The following is a 17,151-nucleotide window of genomic DNA, read 5'->3' as shown; positions in this document are numbered from 1 at the left end:
CTATATATACATCCACTTTATTCACAATTTCCACTAAACCACACCCACATTTTTTCAAAACAAACACACACATCAAAACATCAAACCAAAAAATGGATAATTTTCCACCTCCAATTATTTCATCTTCCGATGATAACGATTCCGATGACGATTTTATTTTGTATACGCTGTTATCCGCGGCACGAGACGTGGTACATGAGAGGGGCGAAAGTTCAAACGTCGACAAGAAGCATAGAAAATGGATCAACCGGGATTGAGAGGCGGCACATGAACTTTTGGTACGTGATTATTTTGCCGTTGATAGTTTATATGATCTATCTAAATTCGAAGAACGTTTTCGTATTAGTAGAACTTTATTTTTACATATCGCTAGAGATTTGGCACGTAATTATGAATTTTTTCAATTACGATGGGATGCTAGAGGTAACCGCGGTTTTACCACAATACAAAAATGTACGGCCGCTCTTAGACAGTTGGGATACGGTATAACCGCAGACGCATCAGATGAGTATCTGAAAATGTCTGAGAGGACAGGTCGAGAGTGTACATATTTATTTTGTGAGTATGTCATAGAGCTTTACCGTGACATATACTTGCGACATCCGACTAAAAGCGATGTCGAACAGTTGTATGTCGCACATCAAGCGAACATGGTTTTCCAGGGATGCTTGGTAGCATTGATTGTACACATTGGGAGTGGGAAAATTGTCCCAACGCGTGGCGTGGCCAGTTCACGCGAGGTGATCATGGGGTGCCGACTGTTATTTTGGAGGCGGTGGTTTCAAATGAGCTATGGTTTTGGCATGCATTTTTTGGTATGGTCGGGTCAAACAATGACTTGAATGTGCTCCAAGCGTCTCCGATATTTAATGATATTTTACAAGGCAAAGCACCAGAAATGCCATATGTTGTCAATGGAAATGAATACAAATATGGGTATTACCTAGGTGATGGGATATATCCAGAATACGCTACGTTTGTCAAGTCATACACATTTCCGGCCGACGATAAAGGGAAAATGTTCAAGTTAGCACAATAATCTGCAAGGAAGGATGTAGAACGGGCGTTTGGAGTCCTCAAACAAAGGTGGCACATAATCAAACATCCGGCACGAACATGGGACAGAGAAAAATTAAGGACCGTGTTGACTGCTTGTGTTATTTTACATAACATGATAATAGAAGAAGAGGGTGGGGCTATTTGCTCATATACCACAAACGATATACTTAACCCACCCGCAATAATACAAGTTGGGAGTCCGGCATACTTCTCAAGGGTTTTGGAAATACAAACCCGTGAAACACATCACAATCTACGACATGATTTGACCGAATACATATGGGAACGACAATTTCAAGGGCAAAATGACGGTGAAGACGACGATGATGACGATGGTGTCGATGGTGATGATGAGGAAGATGACGATGGTGGAGACGAGGCGGATGATACCAGTGACGACAACGACGACGATTAGAATTTTCCTATGTTTTTAATGTTTTTTAATTTTTATTTTATTTAGACAATGTAATGTTTTTTTTCTATGTTTTTTTTATGTTTTTTAATTTTTATTTTATTTAGACAATGTAATGTTTAATTTTACTAATTTAAGTTTTAAATTTCTATGTTTTAATTAATGAAATGTGTGCTTATTTTTTTATGTTTTAAAAAATTAATGTATGTTATAAATTATGTTTTTTAATTAATATAATGGTCAAAACATAAAAAAATAAAAAAATAAAAAAGAATTTGTGGAGTGGTAACCATTTTCAGTCTTTAGTGGGTTGGTGGTGGGTTGGGTGTGAAGCTGACATGACGCATATGTGGCAGCACTTTTCCGGTGGAGTGGGTGTGACCACTCCCCATAGCCTAATATTTCTTCAAATAGTTTTTATTCAGAGAAAACTTTTTCTTGATTTTTAAAATTCATTGGCTTAGACAACCCATATTGTTGGTCTTATGTCATCTACGAATTAATCAGAGATTAGTCGTGATTTTAACAACACTAATCAAACTAATATAAAATTATATCACACAAAAAATATGAAACTTCAAAGTATAGTTACAATAAAAAGTAACAAGTTTTAGAAAGAAAAAAATAACAATTTAACTAAAATCAGGTTTTTTAAAGAATGTTAATGTCATAGTTGTTAAAATCTCGATCTTGATCATAAGATCTTACGATTTTAAGATCCTACAAACAAAAAACGATCTCGTCTCACTAAGATATATTTGAAGCAAGATCTATAGTGGGATCTTAGTATCCAGACAACGATCTTAAGATCTTGACACGATCCGATCACACATCTTTAGTTTTATTATATAGTTGAGCCTCAAAATTTCTTCTATTCAACTTGAAATCGAGCATAACAAGTTGGAAACTCCTCATAGATCATAATCACTTCATTTCGAATTAGACAAGGTACACTCATGATATTCCGTTTGTGATCTTCAGCCTTGAGTTGCAGATCATAATCATTTTGTTTCATTTTGTAATTAAGAAGTTTTCTTACTAATTTTTATGGTTGCAACAATAAAAATTATGATTCATGTTTAGAAAGTTAAGTTGACTCCATAATGACGTCTAGTTGACATCAAGTTATAATGTATACTGCACAACCAAGACCTTACGAGCACTAACAGAACTTGAATATAAGTTTATTTTGGTAGGATCTTCTGATCTTACGATTACGACCTTGCAAAACATTGATATTGGATAAGATCCTGATCTTGACAACATTGATGTTGATGAAACTTAGCTAATCATTTATTATTACCACAAAATGTTCCATCGTACCGACACGACGAGGATAGGTAATATTCATATATTAATATAAATCTAAGTATATTCATATATGAATCCACCACCTCCCTGCTTTTCTGCCACCACCACCTTCAATACCTCTACCAAAACCTCTGTCACACCACCACTACCACATTTGCCACTAACCACCATGGTCGCCGCCACCAACCCCCACCACCTTCGCCATCGTCATCATCACCGACACCTCTTCCACCCACCGACACCACCACAACTACCACCGCTACTGCCACACTACCTCTATCACCATCAACTCTGCCACCGTTGTCACCTTTATCGCCGACACCGCAACCACCACCACCACTGACATCGCCACTGTTGTCACCTCTATCAGTTGATCGTCGCTTCATGGAAGCTTCATGACAAAACAGTCATGGTGACACCAACCACCACGTCATAGCAATTAGAATACCATCTTGTGGGAACTGGACTCTCACAACTTAATGGATTAAGCTCTTAACCCTTAATCCTATGAGCTACAAAGCTCATATATGAACCTTCTCGAGGTCTTGATGGATAAAGTTTCTAACTTTATCCATTAAGACATACCAATAAGCCAAGATCTCCAAATCTAGGCTCTTAATGATTTCACCAAAGGCATGGTCACTAAACTAAGATATGCAAGTCATTTTTCTAACCACTACCATGGTCCAGAAACAAAATAGATAAGTCCAAGGTTCTAGAGTTCACTCAAACTCCAAGAACAAGAAGATTTGGGCCAAAAAGCTCATAAAATGGCCTAGAACAAGATCTAGAGAGATAATAAGCAAGGTGATGAGTTATACATCCAAAAGACCAGAAATGTGATGAAGATGCAAGATCTAAGTTGGAACCAAGCAAACAAGCACCAAAATGGACTCCTTCTTCCTTCAACCTCCACAAAAGTGGCTTCACACACTCAAAACACACATATAGAGAGGATAGGGTTTGGATGGGGTATGATCGCATAGGGTGGAGGCTGCCAATTGAGGTAACCCTAGGAGTCAGTGCCTTTAAATAGGGTACATACTCAGAGATCTATGGTTTTGCATCAAATCAGCCACCACGTAGTCACCAAGGCCTTCCCACGACATGGGGCTTCGCAGCTCCGCGTTCCTCAATCTAATGTTGTCACGTCGTGGTTTCTCAGTCGTCACGTCGTGGCCCAACCAAAATTCCACAAAATTTAGATTAAAATAAATTAAACTCAAAAAAGCATTACTTGGGAAATGGATGTTATAATTATCCCCCACTTGAATCAAATTTGGCCCTCGAAATCTGCGACATCAAACAAATCTGGTTAGTGGGTGTGCATCGGGATCCAAAGTCCATTTAGATCCTTTTCTGTAACACTCGGTTATCTCAGGTAAATTTCCTTTTTCTAATTTAAACCTTGAGTTTGCTAAGTTTACACCTACGCGCGCGCGCGCGCGGGGGGGGGGGGGGGGGGGGGGGGGGGGGGTAGGATAGCTTCTTACGTAGTACGCATGAGGAAATCTATCAACGAGGACTTAATGATCTACGCCCTGCGTAGAACAGGCTACACAAGGTGTAGCGGCTTAGAACCAAAACCCGACTTTCGAGGTTTTAAGCCCTATTTAAAGGTTCTTATACCCTTGAGGCCTTTCCTTCATCATCCTCCATCTTCCCAAATGTTCCATTTGAAACCCTAATTCCCTTTTGGTGTATTTTTGAGCTTGAGAGTGTTTTGGTGTGCATTTTAAATTAAGAAGAAGGTGGTGGAGTTGCTTGGGAACTTAAATCAGCTTTGGATCCATAAGTTCCTTTCCCTCATCCATATCCAAGAGGTATAAAGTCAAAAAAATGAGAGATTGGATCCAGAAGTTCCTTGGTTCTTATGATTATGAGCTACTCTTGGCCATTTGTGTGTCCTTGTAGACCTTTTTAAGGTTGATAAGTCATAAAAATGAGAGCTTGGTCACTCTCATTTATCCATGCAAGTGTTCTTGAGCATTGAGTGAATTTTTGGACCTAGGTTATGATTTTATGCTCCTTGTATGCATGCAAATGAATAAAGTCAAAGACTTTCTCCACTAAGACGTCCATCTAGCTAAGATCTGGAAGTTTGGTAGTTTAAATTTATGTATCAAGAACTTAATGAGAAAAGTGCACAACGACGTTGTTCGGATGGTGTAATTATGGCTACACATTGCGTACCCTTTTTTTGTCCTGTAAATCAACTGTGTACTCTACGCATGGTATAAAGCATCATGTACGCATGGCATAATCTAGCTAAAGGTTGAATTTTGAATTTTTGATCGTTGACTCTGACAATGCTTCACTTTATGCCAAATGGATTAATTTGAGTAGTAGATTGAGGCTTGGTCCTTGTTTCTTGTATAGGTGACATGTAGAGTTGTTATTTAGAGCAGTATTCATTTCAGCTATCTTCTAGACTTTGAGGTGAGTTTTCCTCACTGTACTCATGGGTCGAAGGCACAAATGTCAGCCCACTAGATTGTGTTATGTATCCTTCGGTATATGATGTTTCTATTTTGTAGTAATCTGTTAGAATGGGAGATCTATATGACTATCCATACTTGTTGATCTTTGATCATAGTTTGCATATGTCGATGTGGTGCGGTTAGGTTGAGGCGGTTCTGCTTTGTGTAGTAAGCCAACAAACCCGGGAGCAATCCAGTCATAAGTTGTGGGCCAGGAAGCCAATCCAATCTTATTATGTGGGCTTGGGAGTAATCTATACATGAGATGTGGGTCGGGAAGGCAATCCAGTATGATGTTGTGGGCTTTGGGGCAATCCAGTATGATGTTTTGGGCCCAGTGTGCATGCATTATATGTGTATTCTTGTGTGTAGTATTTTAGGGGAACTCACTAAGCTTTGGCTTACAGTTTTGCTTCATAGTTTCAAGTACATCAGATGATCGGGGCAAGGCGAATGCGTGATTGTATACATCACGATGGGATTTATGTTAAGAGATGTTTTTTGATACTCTGATTTTTATGACTGTGTTTTGGAGATATTGTTTTGTATGACTTGTGGTTTATAAAAATGGTCTTTGAAAATTGAAAATTTTTACTATGATTTTTTGGACATTACAAGTTGCTATCAAAGACCTTGTTTGAGAGAATTGGATGAACACATGTGTGATTCCAGACTCAAACTAAGGATCTGCAAAATATTTTTCAAAAACTAATGCTAAAATTAATCAACAGAAAGGATGCGATGTGTACAATCAGCCGAAGTCAAGGAAAGTACTCTCCAGCATACCCACACTTGTTTTGTGTATTAATGATATGATAGAATTGCATGCTAGTTGGTAGGCAAGGGATCCTCAGGGATTGCATGATAGAATTGTCTGATTTATGATGCCTAATAGCATAGGAGAATTTCTTAGTATGCTAGATGAAACTGTCATTATTATTGTGGTTGCTTAGTTTGTGCATCATAGTTGTACATAACTAAGATTTTTTAGCCTGAGAATGTTTGATTTAGCCTTATTTCTTATTCCTCGTTTGGTTGTGAGCTTAGGGTAGAATCAATTATTCGAATGTCTATCGAATCAAGTGTTATGTATGATTAGCATACACGATTGGTTGCAGGGTTAGTGGAAGTTTCATGAGTGAGTGCGGTTGTAGAAGGTCAACGTAAGGAATGGTTAGCCACTCCTAAGAGGGTGATTATATGATATATGTGTATCCTAATATTTTAGGCTTGGTGACCGAGTGGTCCATGACGATCCTTTGAGACAAATACGGGTAGGTGTGGAAGGTAGTATGGGCCGTACTACTCGAAGCACAAGACCCGTACGTATATCAAGGAAGTCACAAACCCTGAGGATTTAATAATTTCGTAATGTTGTAGCAGTATGAATTGTGGATTTTCTAATGTATGTCAAAAAAAATTTAGTATGGTGATCACTAGAGGTTAGGGATTAGGAGTTGACCGCCAGGAGAGGCCAGGATTGATTGATGATAAGATTCATGAGATGATCACCACCCAGTTGACCATGGCGTTGAGGGAGGTAATCCCAAAGGTATTTGGGTCTATCAAGACCACCATGATCGATTTGTTTGACGAGTGTTATGCTACCTTCACTAAGGCTACTGTTGCACCAACCTTTTTCGTTGTTGTTGTCGCGAGAGTTCAAGGGAGAGGGATGGTGAAGTACCAGGACTTCAGCAACATGAAGCCCCCATAGTTCGATGGGGTCAAGGACCTGATTGTTTCCATGAGGTGTCTATCTGATGTGGAGGGTTTTTTCTTCACTTACTCATGACCAAAGGACTAGAAGGTCAACTTCACTTTAAAACTTCTTCGTTTGGAGGCGAAGGACTGGTGGAAGCTGGTGACTAGTGCTTACTCTCCTACAGAGAAGGTCGCAGTGACATGGGGGCAGTTCAAAGAGATGTTTTGTACTGAGTATGTTCCATTAGTTGAGAAGGAGAGGTTAGCTTAGGAGTATCTATCACTGAAGCAGACGACAGAGTCTGTGACGGATATTACCAAGATGTTTACTAAGAGAGCCCTTCTTTTCCCTGATTATGTTGCTTTTTAGCAAGTTCAAATGTAGAGCATTCTCAAGACGTAGATCTACAAGTTTTTATCAACTTGGAGGTATAGCTCTCTCTCTTCAAGCAACAATCATTTGCCCAGAGGAGAGAGATTAAGATTAAGACCCAGACCAGAGAGAAGAGGCAGACCTCGGTTCAGACACAACCAACATCCAAGAGATTCAAGCCCACCGATTCGCGATCTAAAGGCCTGAGAGGTCGTACTTGTGGCAAGTGCGGGAAGATACATGAGGGAGCATGTGATCAGCAATGTGGTGTCCCAAATGTGAAGGGTTTTGAGCATTCTAACACTCCTATGGTGTACATGCAACCCTAGAAACCGTGGATCTATGTTTTACTAAGATACGTGCAAATTTGATTTTTTCCAAGGTTCTTATCCTAACTAGCATGGCATGGGGAACTTGAACATAAAAGCTAGTAGAATAACATACCTTTGTTGTTGCTTGAATACCTTAAGAACTTTGTGAGCCTAGCAACTCAAATGTGATGCCTCAAATATTTTACACAACACCACAACTCTTGGAATAACTTGAGAGAAGCACATTATCACTCAAAATCGGCTAGCCCTCCTTGTTCTTTTTTATGTGCCGATTTTGCTAGCCTATGGGGTCTTTATATAGTGTGACACAAGTAGTTTTACACCATGTAAACCCAAATTGACATGGATTTTCTTTTCCTTCATGATCCATGGGTTTTAACCTCCATGGAGCATCTATGGAGCACCCTATGGGTTTAAACCCAGTTCAATAAACCATGGAGCATTAGCCCACTCAAAGCAAAGGCCACATCAGGACGAGTACAAGTCATAGCATACATGATCGAGCCTACAGTGGAAGCATATGGTACTCGACTCATCTCAGCTATATCAGCCTTTGTACTCGGGGTCTGAGTCTTACTCAGTATGGCGTTACTCTGGATCGGTAATTCTCTTTTCTTGGAATCCTGCATGTTGAACCTATTCAGCACCTTATCCAAGTAGGTACTTTAACTAAGTCCAATTAGCCTCTTACTCCTTTCTCTCAAAATCCTTATCCCTAGGATATAGGCAGCTTCTCCAAGGTCCTTCAAAGCGAAACACCTCCCAAGCCAGGACTTCACCTCCTGCAGAGTCGAGATGTCATTTCCTATGAGTAGTATGTCATCCACATACAATACCAAAAAACTAACTATACTCCCACTATCCTTGACATATATACAGGACTCATCCTCACTCCTCGAAAAACCAAACTCTTTGACTTTCTCATCGAAACAAAGATTCCATCTGTGAGGTGCTTGTTTCAATCCATAGATGGATTTCTCAAGCTTACACACTCTGTTAGGGTACTCTGTCGAGGACATATTCCTTGTCCTCATAGCGAGTTACCATCCTTATGTTCTTAATCCAATCATTGAAATTAGTTCCATCAAAGATGACTCTCCCACAAAGGTTCATGAGAGAGAAGGAGCCGGTAGGGTTTGAGCCAGAAGCAGCATTGTTGGAAAATATCTGAAAAAGAAGAAAGACAAGTTTAGATTAGATATATAAATAGTCCTTAATAAGACACCCAAATGTAATATTAAGGCTAGGACCCAACACAATATTTTATAACTTAGAAAAGGGATGTCGTAATCCAAACTATAAAATATTTGAAGGTAGGTGAATGACGATTCACCAATTTCCACCATGAAAACGAAATATATTATTAGGTTTCAATTGGTTTTGAAACTCCTAGATTCTTTTGAGAATCATTGAACTTTTCAATGGCATGCTTCCATCTCGATTGTTCCCTTCAAGTTTTGTGACTGGGATGTCGAGGATCACAAAACAAGGTGTGAATAACCATACAAATATACTTGGTACTCCTAATTTTTATCACCTAATCGATGTGTCGGTTAACCACACGCGCTCCACCAATCTATGATAAACCTTAAGCCACCCTTTTCCAACCTTGTTAAATCCAAGTTAGTGTGTCGATTAACAACACGCGCTCCACTAACGAGTTAAGCAAGGTGCAAAGTGTAATTTCATGGGTTAGCACCAAATTCACATTTTCCTAAAGTAATTAAGATTAGGAATTTATAAAACATTTGGTTACTTTATAGTAATCATTAATTCATTATACTTTTGATGAGAATTAAAGTCATTGTCCTACCCGTTCGGCTAACGACCCTCTACCAGTCAATGAAGCGGTGGGTGAGAGTGGACACCCATTAAGTTGTCATTTTATAGGCAACAACCTTATACCCCGTTATAGACCGACTTCGTGAATGAGGCCTACTAATGGTAAAACGACTTGATCTTATACGTATATATATTATTAACTTATAATACTATAAAGTATAAGGGTTGAATTTTAACTTTTAAAATTCTAGGGGTTGGAACTAAAGTTTTCTAAAGTGACTTTACATGTTCCACAACTTGAGGGCAAGTTTTGTAACTATTCAAAACTTTTCAACTTCATAACTTATGAGTTAGTGATTTATTAAAATGAAGATTCTTCATTTTATGTAACTTATGTTTTCTTTAATGGACTTTAAAAGACTTGACTTTTGGTAATCCATAACATGAGGACAAATTATGGACTCCATTAAAAACATCTAGATCAAGAATTAAACTAACAAACAATTTGCAAATAATTCCTATGATCTACCAAGACTCATAAGTGTATGAACATTCATATCAACAATTTCAAGAATCATACAAAGTATAAACACACATAAAACTTGAATTTTTGATAATAACCTTTGAAATTGGATTAGCATAATCAATACCACATCGAAAACAGGTTTTATAAGTCCAAAACAGTTTAGTGTAATGATTCTAGTTCAATTTCAGCTTAAAAACTCGAAAAACTGCTTTTTGGGCCTCCTACTGGTCGAATGCACGAACCTACTCAACGAGTACGATGAAGATACACATGGTCTCGTTGAGTCCCCCCATGGACTCGACAAGTTCACTCAGCAGAATACTGAATTTTCGATTTTCGTTTACAATTTGCATCAAGTATCAAGAAAAGAAGCTTTGGCTCTGATACCACTGAAGGGTTTTGAGCATTCTAACACTCCTATGGTATACATGCAACCCTAGAAACCTTGGATCTATGTTTTACTAAGATACATGTAAATTTGATTTTTTCCAAAGTTCTTATCCTAACTAGCATGGCATGGGGAACTTGAACATAAAAGATAGTAGAATAACATACCTTTGTTGTTGCTTAAATTCCTTAAGAACTTTGTGAGCCTAGCACCCCAAATGCGATGCCTCAAATGTTTCACACAACACCACAACTCTTGGAATAACTTGAGAGAAGCACACTATCACTCAAAATCGGCTAGCCCTCCTTGTTCTTTTCTATGTGCCGATTTTGATAACCTATAGGGTCTTTTGTAACGCCCGTAGATCCGGGCTAGTCAATTTAGAGGCAATAAGTGTCGAAAATGACTTTTCGGCAAAAGATTATTTATAATAAATATTCTTAACCAATTTGTATAATATTTCTCAAGGTTTCCGTACATATAAAGAACGCCGAAATCCGAGTTATAATGAAGAAGTTATGGCATGTCGAATTTTACGGCAAAACCGGCACGACACCGGGAAGCGTAAATAGTAAATTTACGATGGAGTGACTTTTAGCCTTAGCAATCTAAATGAAAGTTGTATTATATGTTAAACCAAGAACATACAAAAAAAGAACGCCCAAATCTGACTTCGTATGAGGAAGTTATGATTTTTCTAAGATTCGGCTTAGCAGTGCACGACCTGAAACTCGAATTTTAGTTCGAGCGGTTTTTGGCTTACACGACCTAAATGAGAGTTGAAGATCTCATTAATAGGAACTCAACGGTAAAAATATAGACGAAAACGGAGTCCGTATGAAGGAGTTACGAATTCTTCGCGGTCATTTAACAGTCTAAACGCCTCCTACTATTAAATTTGAGATCGGTCGAGAATTAGCCGACGGAGTCTAAATGAAAGTTTTAGATCTTGATTTTACCTATGTGTTTAAAAAAAAGAACGTCGAAAACAGAGCTCGTATGCGAGAGCTATGATTTTTCTAAGTTTGAAGGCTGATACACGATAGGGGGTGACGTGGCACCACCAGAATTGGACACGTGGCACCACTAGAAAGCTGCCACATGCCCCAACTCGGCGAGTAGGTCCTCCTACTCGGCGAGTCCATCAGTCAGCACTTCTATAAATAGAGGTGCCAGGTTCCCTCATTCTTCACACCTTCCCAAACTATTCTTTCTCTCTCTAGACTCTCTCTCTAGCCCCCTACCCCCCCCCCCCCCCCCCCTAAAAGCCTAGGTAAACCACCTAGCACCCGAAGGAAGCCCCGAGGCTCCCGGAGTCCCGAGAAAAGAGCCTTTCGGGTCGATAACGCAGCTCCAGCAAAGCCCGGTTTTCGAGAAAATCCACTGTAAGTGAGCTACGCCTATCCTATCTTTAGTATAGCTTATGTTTCATCATAGAAATGTTATTAGGACCTTATAATAAGTATTTGGGCTATTATTATGGGTTATATAAGTATTGTTTAATGCTTATATAATATTAATAATAGCTAGACTATTAAGTGGTCTTGGTGAATATTAAACTAAACCCTAGTGGTAATGATACTAGGTTTTGTCGAAGGAAATTGTTTTAAGAGTAATGAAGTGCTGTCCGAGTACCGAGTCACCACTTTACCAGGTGAGTGCATGGTCCCTTTCATCTTACACATAGATATGAAGTATTTTTAATATAAATTATGTGCTATGTGTGCATCTTGTCTGAATACTTGCTGTCTATGCTGATGAAAGATTTTTATACATGTTTTAAATGATGTAAGTTGTATAAAGTATTTTATATCTACAAAATATGTTGGGTAAAACATTGATAGATGAATGATGAGGGATAAAAGCTTAAATAGAGGAACATTAGTAGTACGGACCTAGTGCATTATAGGTATACATTGGCAGCAGTGGACCTAGTACCCTGTAGATGAGCACTGGCAGCTGCGCCACAACCCGTAGATGATTTAGATCTACGGTAAACGTCCTAGCAGTTGCGCTCTAAGGACAGTATCGGCAGCTGCGCCTAATTAGGAGCCTTATGACCATGACTGTAGCATTTAAAGGTCAATACCGGCAGAAACGTCTCATAGAAAATGTCCCAATTCTGGCAGCTGTGCCTAAGTGATAATATTAGCAGCTGCGCTTGACCAATGTGTCATTGGCAACATTGGACTTTATGTTGTTTCCTTAGGATGATCCTTAGGAATGAATGAATGAGAAATAGTTGATTCTTAGGGTAGATCCTTCAGTGTAAAGCCCGAAAAATAGATCTACCAATGATCAAAGACGAATAACAAAAGCAAAGATGAAACAATAAGCAATATAACAAAACGAACCAAGCTTGCATACGCCTCAAAACAATAAAACGTCAGATACAACTTGGGGAAAACACGAAGGCATCAACAACCTTTAAAGTCTGACACAACGCCCTATTTATAGCCAAGACTTACAACCGCAAGGAGTTTACGGCCGTAAACACATACCAACCGTAAACTAGACAAAATTGACTTTCTACACAATCACTACCACTAATCAGTATACCTAGACCAAACCATTAGACAGGGTCTTTCAATCTCCCCCTTGGTTTGGACTAGCTCGAGCCCATTCCTTTGTTAACAATCATCACGTCCATCTGGCCCATCGCTCCATTCCACATTCTCTTGCTTAGAATCTCCGCGATCATCGTTGTGTACACCTTGGCTGTAACAGCCCGGAATCTCAGGTATTATTAAAATTATGTTTTTGGAGTGATTTAAAAGGGGGACTCGGCGAGTCGGAGCCTAGACTCGCCGAGTAGGATCGCGGACTTGGTCGCGGGTCCGCGACTGGACTCGACGAGTCCAGATATGGACTCGGCGAGTCGACGCTGTTCAGCAGAAACCCTAACCGTTCAGGGTTGGGACGTATAAAAGGGGTCCATTGGCCGTCATTGTTCGTTTTTGCCTTCTGAGAAGAACCCTAAATCGATTAAGTGCAGAAGGAGCAAGGATCTTAGGCCATTGTTGGTTATAGAAGAGTGGGTGTGCAAGGAAGAGGGAGGATTGGCTAAAAGAGCAGCAAGGGGGTCACATTCTGAGGTTGGGAATACAGAGAACACGTCATCCAGGTAAGAATTCGTGTTTGCTCTGTTATTTTGATGTATTGGTGAAACTAGGGTTTATAGAACCCATTTAGTGATTTGATGATGTAATGCCTTGTTACCCCACGATTATAGTCTTGTATTAGGACCTTTAGAGGTCCAGAAGGTCCCATGCATGTGTACTTCGGGACGAGATCTACCCCAGGAAGCAGTTACTCGTCTGCATGGCATGGACTCGCCGAGTTGTTCTTCAGACTCGGCGAGTAGCTTGAAGATTCACTGGGACTCGCCGAGTTGTTCATCAGACTCGGCGAGTGGAGTCGGGGTGGCCCCGCGATTCTTCCACGAGGACCTCGTCGAGTCAAGAGGGATACTCGACGAGTAGAAAGGGAATATTCAGGAATCTGTGAGGACGACTAGACTCGCCGAGTCGCCATGGTACTCGCCGAGTCCAGTCGAGTTGACCGTTGACCGTTGACCAGAGTTGACCTAAGTCTGACTTCTTAGGGATAGTCACACTTAGATGATATGAGTATTAATGAGTTATGTAATGTTATAGGAGGGTTGTAGCTCGTTGGTTGTGCGCGAGTGATTTCAGGAGTTGCTAGCTTTCAGCACTTACGAGGTGAGTCTTCTCACTATACCATACCCGGAAGGGTTTGATTGTGTGACCGGAAGGTCGGATATGATATGTGATATGCATGCGATATGTGGTATGTTATATGTTATATGTTATATGTTATATGTTATATGTGCTATGTATGTTATGGGCCGGAAGGCGATATGATGTGTGATGGACCGGAAGGTCGGCGTGGGTAAGGCCGGAAGGTTTACCCAGCAGGGACGGAAGTCCCCAGAGACACATGGACCGGAAGGTCGGGCCGGAAGGCAATGTTATGTGGACCGAATGGTCTGGGCCGGAAGGCGTATGTGCGTAAGTTGTATATTGGGGAACTCACTAAGCATTTATGCTTACAGTTGTTGTGGATGTATGTATTTCAGGTACTAGCGAGGACCGTGGGAAGGCGCCGGCATGATCGATACACACTGAAGATTGTTTTAGGATCTTGGGAGTTTGAATAAATGTATTGACTGAATAATTAAACTATTTATGCCTTGTTTTAATGGAAAATATTATGTTCTAAAAATGAAAAATTTGTTTGAAAAATTTGAGTTGTTACAATTGGTATCAGAGCCTAGGTTTGAGAGATTCGGGTGCACCTTCGGGGGTAACTGAACTCAAACCGAGGATTTGAGAGAACTTTTCACATAAAGGCATAAACTTTTGTAAATGGTTTTGTGGTAAGCAAGAAAGAAGCAGTGTGTACGATCAGTCAGCGCCCGAACGGTAAAGATCCCCAAAATACCTTACAATATTATATGATATGAATTGTTATGCATGCTAGAAGACTAGGTATTCATGATAGGACTAGAGTGGCCTGATTTGTGATGCCTTAGTCTAGGGAAGTTGCTTATATGAGATGCTTTGCTAGTATGCGGGTAGATAGAGCGTATCAGAAGTAGAGTACTCACTATCTGGAGTCTGGGGAGGAGGACTTGGGATGAACGTTGATGCGGTGTGGTCGGTAGTATTGGGCCCGTACTACCGAGGACACCGGGTCAGTGGGAGGCCCAAGTAAGAATCCCGGGATATCTGGGATTGAGTAGGGTTGCGTGTCGAGTACGATTATACTCGGTAGAATCTCTGATAGTTTTATGTTGTATTTCAGAGATATCATGGTTAGACCGCGGCACGGGGCAAGTTCGAGCGGTATGAGTGACGAGGATATTCGTCAGATGATCCACGAGGAGGTGGCGGCGGCGATCCGGGCTGAGATCCCGGAGATGTTTGGGTCTATCAAGACCACCCTTATGGAGACGTTCGACGAGCGGTACGCCGCATTGACTGAGGCTGCAACCGCTGCAGCTACCGCAGCTGTGGCCGCTGCTAGGCCACAGGGAGGTGACTCATTGCTGTTCCGAGAGTTCAGCAACACGAAGCCACCAGAGTTCGATGGGACGCAGGATCCGATTGCTGCGATGAGGTGGATCGCGGATATAGAGGGGTGCTTCTATACTTGTTCATGCCCGGAGCACCTGAGGGTACGGTTCGCTTTGAACCAGCTCCGTCTGGGAGCGAAGGACTGGTGGAAGTTCGTGACAGCGAATTTCACGTTGGCAGAGACTACAGCGGTGACATGGGAGGGGTTTACTGCCATGTTCAGGGATGAGTACGTTCCCCCGGTGGAGAGGGAACGACTGGTGCAGGAGTTCTTGACCCTCAAGCAGGGTACCGATTCTGTTGCGGTGATTACACGGAAGTTCCATGAGAGGGCGATGTTTTGCCCTGAGCTGGTGTCCTCAGAGCAGGCTCGGATGAGCCGATACTTGGGTGTCTTGAGGAGGGATATTCGGGAGTTTGTGTCGAACTCCACTTACCATACTTTTGCTGAGCTTCAGGCGAATGCCAGGAAGCGCGAGATCGAGTTGGAGACCCAGGCTAGGGAGGAGGCCGAGTCTCAGCGGGCGGATCGACGACCGGCCCAGTTCCAGCCGGCAGCCAAGCGGGCTAAGTCCGCTGATTCGAGGACAGGAGGTTCGAAGGGTCGCACTTGCGGAAAGTGCGGCAAGAGTCATGATGGAGTATGTCGATCTGGTGCTTGCTACAAGTGTGGCAAGGAGGGGCACATTGCTAGGGAGTGCCCCAAGGGATTTTCGGTTTGCTTTCATTGCAACCAGACTGGCCATAGGAAGGCCGAGTGCCCTCAGCTTCTTCAGGGATCTGCACCTGCTGTCGGAGTTACTGCGACTCGACCGGTGAAGGCCGAGGCCCCGAGGGCACGGGGAAGAGCCTTTCAGCTGACTGCGGAAGAGGTCCGCGCTGCGCCCGATGTTGTGGCAGGTATGTTGGAATTCTTGTAATTATTTTAAATGTCGATATGTTATGCTTATGTCATTATGCGCGTAGGTACTTTCCTTGTGAACTCTGTGCCTGCCTTAGTGTTATTTGACTCGGGTGCGAGTAGGTCCTTTGTGTCCTTGGCTTTTAGTCAGCATATTGGCGTTAGTCGTGAGTCGTTGAGTCGACCTTTGAGAGTCTCTATAGCTGACGAGAAGGTGATTTGTGCTACGGAGGTTCTTCGGGGATGTGTACTAGAGATTTTCGGGGTTGGATTCCCGATTGATCTGATTCCTATCGCGATGGGGGATGTCTGTGTCATCGTGGGCATGGACTGGCTGAGCCGGTTCGGCGCTGTCATCGACTGTGAGCGTCAGTTGGTGACTATACGAGACCCTAGAGGAGGAGTTCTTTCGGTATACGGCGAGGGTACCCGTTCGGGATCAGCTTTTTGTTCGGCCGCTAGGGCGAGGCAGTGTTTACGGCAGGGCTGTAAGGGTTTCGTGGCGTATGTGATGGATACGCGGGAGGTTTCTGAGAAACCGAAGTCAGTTGAGGAAGTTCCGGTGGTGCGCGAGTTTCCAGATGTCTTTCCCGAGGAGTTGCCGGGAGTACCGCCTGTGAGGCAAGTAGAGTTTAGTATCGATCTGGTTCCGGGGGCAGCGCCTATTGCCAAAGTGCCTTATCGTCTTGCACCTCCAGAGATGCAAGAGCTGTCCTCGCAACTCCAGGAGTTGCTGGGGAAGGGATTCATTCGGCCGAGCAGCTCGCCATGGGGAGCACCTATT

At 41.8% G+C, this 17,151-nt stretch overlaps 1 protein-coding gene across 1 annotated transcript; it reads left to right on the top strand.

Moving 5' to 3' along the window:
• The first annotated feature begins 1,171 nt into the window (after positions 1-1,171).
• On the top strand, positions 1,172-1,474 carry LOC111884419 (uncharacterized). The gene has a single exon (XM_023880748.3). It carries the CDS (start codon positions 1,172-1,174, stop codon positions 1,472-1,474), a length of 303 nt encoding a protein of 100 aa, XP_023736516.3.
• The last annotated feature ends 15,677 nt before the right edge of the window (positions 1,475-17,151 follow it).

Source organism: Lactuca sativa, chromosome 3, assembly GCF_002870075.4.
Source record: "Lactuca sativa cultivar Salinas chromosome 3, Lsat_Salinas_v11, whole genome shotgun sequence".
NCBI classification, from domain to species: domain Eukaryota; kingdom Viridiplantae; phylum Streptophyta; class Magnoliopsida; order Asterales; family Asteraceae; genus Lactuca; species Lactuca sativa.
This window is presented reverse-complemented; position numbering and strand designations above follow the sequence as displayed.